Genomic DNA, 4,039 nt, shown 5'->3' with positions numbered 1-4,039 from the left:
CTGATGTTGGCTGGCATTAAATACATTTGTATATATTATAATTTACGATATTTAATTTGATAGAACTGTAGTGTTTTAGTTTTTCATGTAAGAAACATAATCAGATTCCAAAAATTAAGTATTTGTAATTATATTACATTTTAAAATGCTCGTAATCAGATTACAGTTACTTTTTTATGGATTACATGCTTACACATTATTCACACAATGGCAGTCAATATTTCATAATTTATTGATTCATCTCAGTTCTTATTTTCCTTTCTAAATGAACCTACCTAATAACTATGCAAGTTACTAAACACTGCCAATGCAGTGAAATATGTCGTCTTCATATCCAGTGACCTTCACTGATTATTGATATTGGAAGTCTGGACAAAAATATTTCAAACCTGGAAGACTTTGGCCTATGTAATGTCATATTTTCATGTTTATTAATGTTTGTTGATGTAATGTAGGAATTCCCAAGCTTATTTTTTGAGCTGAACCACTTGGACCTAAATAAGTCCCCATGAGATTTCAATAATTTAACAACATATTTGCATGTTCACGGTTCTCTGATGACGGTGGCCACATTGGTCACATTGACAAATTTTAATTCATTACGATTTGACATTTTTATATTACTTGTAATTTTAATATTACATTTTTATATTAGCTTTTCATCAACACCCTACTGTTGTTGTTTTTTTTGTTTTTTTTTACATGAACCCCAGTTTGTAATGTAATGTGTAAGGTTTAAAGCATTTCATGATATTGATAACCAGTGAGAAATCGGGAGTACAGAGGCGTTGTGTGCGCTGTGTGAACATGATGTTACTGTACATCCCACTCACAAAAAACAGATTTAGTATTCATAAAAATTCCTTCTTATATTAAAAACAATCAAGCCCTGCTCATATTTAAAAAGTAACGCGAAAGTAACGCAAAAGTAATATAACGCATTACGGTACTTTCCATAAAAAGTAGCTAAGTAACGTAATTAGTTACTTTTTTAGGGAGTAACGCAATATTGTAATGCATTACTTTTAAAAGTAACTTTCCCCAACACTGTTGATAACAATAAGAATTAAATATATTTTCTGTCTTTTTTTTTTTTTTGGTACATAATACGATACACAATAATCCCATTCCAGTTTATTTGATAAACGATTTAGGTCAAAAGTAATCTAAAAGTAATCAAAAACGATATTACCAAATATGTGTAATCCAGATGATGTTTCTAACTGCAATCTTCGTCATGCAATTTGTAATCAGTAATGTATTATAATTTGTAACTAATACCCAGCGCTGTTAACAAGGTGTCAAGTTGCTATACTCTTTAGCCAGCAGGTAGCAGCATTGTTTCTCTCTTCTCTGCTTCCTCCATTGCAGTAAATAATCAAGGTAATTAAATCAACGGAACCAGAGACAAATGTGGGTCTTCAACCGGTCCATCAATAAAGAACGGAATTTACTGTGCATCTATGAATTTTCACATTATTAGATATAAAGGATAAAGAGACCGAGGCCCTTCAAGTATGGAACAGCCTCCTATAGGTATCATATCGTTTAATTCTACATTATTTTTAATGTATATACTTGTATTTACTAATATTTAGGTATTTGTTGAAACATTCTTCATTATCAACGCCTTGTTTCTTGTTTCAGTTCGAAATCTGTTGTTTGTTTTTATTCATTTTACTTTGATTTGCAATTGTTTTTTTTTTTGTAATTATTTAGTGAACTTAAAAAATCAAGCTCGTCAAATCTTCCGAAACTTGTTTACAAACACCAACATGCAGATGTATTGTCTGCTACACCCGTATTTGAATAAAAATCTTTCCCCCCCTTGTGGCTTGCAGAAATTATCGCGAGATTTGTGCGGACGCTATTCACCAAAGATACGCCACCGCCGTAGCCCCCGTGGTTGTCAAGGGAGACTACGCAAGAAATGTGACGTACGCCTGTGGGCCGGACCGTGAGTTGGAGAAAGGCAATGTCGATCGGCGAGAGAGCGGTTACAGAGGCGGCCGGGAGCGTCAGCAGAATGGGTGAGTGTTTAGTCCCTTTCGCTTTGTTAAAGTCGCGGTTTGTCAAACTCTTCTGTACGCATATTTATAGCTTTGTTTGGGCAGTGTGTTTTGAACAGATGTGTTAGCTGAGCGTGTAAATCGACAAATAGATCTGCTTGCGAGCTCCTGTTTCACTCTAATCTTCACCCTGTTTGTCATTATAATGACAATTACCGTCTCTTTTCTAGTATAAGTATGTTACTTAAACAGTTACGCTTACAAAAAAATGCACTGTGGGTGGTATAATAATGGTATCAGATAGTAATGCCGTGGTACTCTGTGTCATAGTGCTATGGTATGTTCATTGTACTATAAAGAATGCCCTAATAAACAAAATATGGCATTACCGCAATATTTTGTCCAGAAAACCATGGGTTTAAGCAGTGAATGCAGTGCTGTGGCCAGACATTTGCAGCTGTAGTCTGTCTGTTTGAAGAAACACCTTCTTGAGTCTTGTCTGTCACTCTCTCTCAGCTTTGTAGACATATTCAAATGTGTGTGTTGCAGTCGGTCAGGGGTGGAGGATCCTGCTCCTGGAGCTTTACTCCAGCACTAATTAAACACACAATGTCTTCTCCTTCTCGTGAACCATCTAATCAAGTTGTTTTAGAGTACTAGAAGCTTTCAGGCAGGTGTGTCGGAGCTAAACACCTGAAAGTGGCCCTCCAGGAACCGGACACCCCTGCTGTAGAGAATCGATCACTTACCATTGGATGGAAATACGGATGAGGGACGGATAGATTAATAGATAGATCGACAGACAGATAGAAGTATGGATAGATAGAGGGACGGACAGATTAATGGATTGGGCACATAGAGATAGATGGATTGGGGGATGGATGGATAGATGGATGGACAGATAGTTGGCTAGATCTGTAAACAGATTGATTTGTTTAATACCCAAATGATCCATCTTGTACACATTTTACAAGAAATGAGATACAGAGATACAAATAAAGCATTGTACAGATACAATACATTGAATACATAAAATTATTAGTATTAACATTAATTGCATGACCAGCTTGTTTTTTTCCCTCCAAAATTGTCGTTTGGTGATAATTAAAGTTTGCTTGAACCAGAAGGTGCAACCAAATTTTTGTGATGAATTTCTGGGTGAAACATGATATTGACTAGAAGGCTGGGCTTGATTTTTGCACACCTCCACACCATCTCTAGCTGGAGGGTTTAGGATCCTCTGCTCAAGCCGTCAGACTGGCATCATCAAACAGAGAGGAAGCACATTTTCAGAATTTGACTAACTGAAGAACACTTTTTTTTCTCTGGATTTACTTGCATGGATTATTCATTAATCACAAGACTAGTAATTTGAGTGCTAACAAAGTCCATAGAGCCAATTTTGATTTCATGCATCTTAAGTTCATATTTAAGATGTTGCATATAGATTACCTGCATTTACCTTTACTTTTAGGCAGCATAACATCTTGAATGAAACCTCAGCCTTTATACAGAAGAAGTGTACAAAAAGAAATTTGTCCTATAGCAACACACAGCATGATCATCTATAAGTTAGATCTCTGGTGTGGCTGAAGACCCTGTTGGACTCTTGTTCAGTAAGAAGAATTCCTCCTTTATTCCCATCATGTTTGGATCACATGGCTACTGCTTGAATCGGTTCTGTCCGTTCACATGTGACTGTGTGTTTTATTCCATGGCTAGTCCTGAGGCCTCATACAGTCGAATTTCCTCCTGAATCCCATGGATTTCATCCTACATCAAAATGGAAGAAATCAGGATTTTAAGGCAGAACTAGACATGAAAACAGCTAGGATTTGCCTCTTTTTTGGGATCTATTTTGGTCCTGCAACCCTCTACGGACACCTTGGCAATTGAATCGCCATTGGCTAGTACATTTTTTAGTTTATTTGCCAGACTGATATATATATATATATATATATATTTATATATGTTTGTAAAATGGCACAGTTTTTTAAATATCTGAAAGTACACTCTTAACATCAGTCAGT

General features: G+C 36.0%; 1 protein-coding gene across 4 annotated transcripts in view; it reads left to right on the top strand.

Moving 5' to 3' along the window:
* Positions 1-1,914: 1,914 nt before the first annotated feature.
* LOC107748356 (septin-7-like) overlaps positions 1,915-4,039 on the top strand; it is a 63,611-nt gene continuing 61,486 nt past the window's right edge. For 2 of the 4 annotated variants that reach the window (XM_016563120.1, XM_016563119.1), the window contains exon 1: positions 1,915-2,030. In XM_016563120.1, the coding sequence (XP_016418606.1) occupies positions 1,976-2,030 (55 nt within the window). In that variant the 5' untranslated portion in view covers positions 1,915-1,975. Of the gene's footprint in view, positions 2,031-2,432; positions 2,435-4,039 lie in introns of all 4 variants that reach the window. The other 2 variants (XM_016563122.1, XM_016563123.1) reach the window with 2 other exon arrangements.

The sequence above is a fragment of the Sinocyclocheilus rhinocerous genome, unplaced genomic scaffold (assembly GCF_001515625.1).
Source record: "Sinocyclocheilus rhinocerous isolate Xijiao unplaced genomic scaffold, SAMN03320098_v1.1 scaffold1281, whole genome shotgun sequence".
Lineage (NCBI taxonomy): Eukaryota > Metazoa > Chordata > Actinopteri > Cypriniformes > Cyprinidae > Sinocyclocheilus > Sinocyclocheilus rhinocerous.
This window is presented reverse-complemented; position numbering and strand designations above follow the sequence as displayed.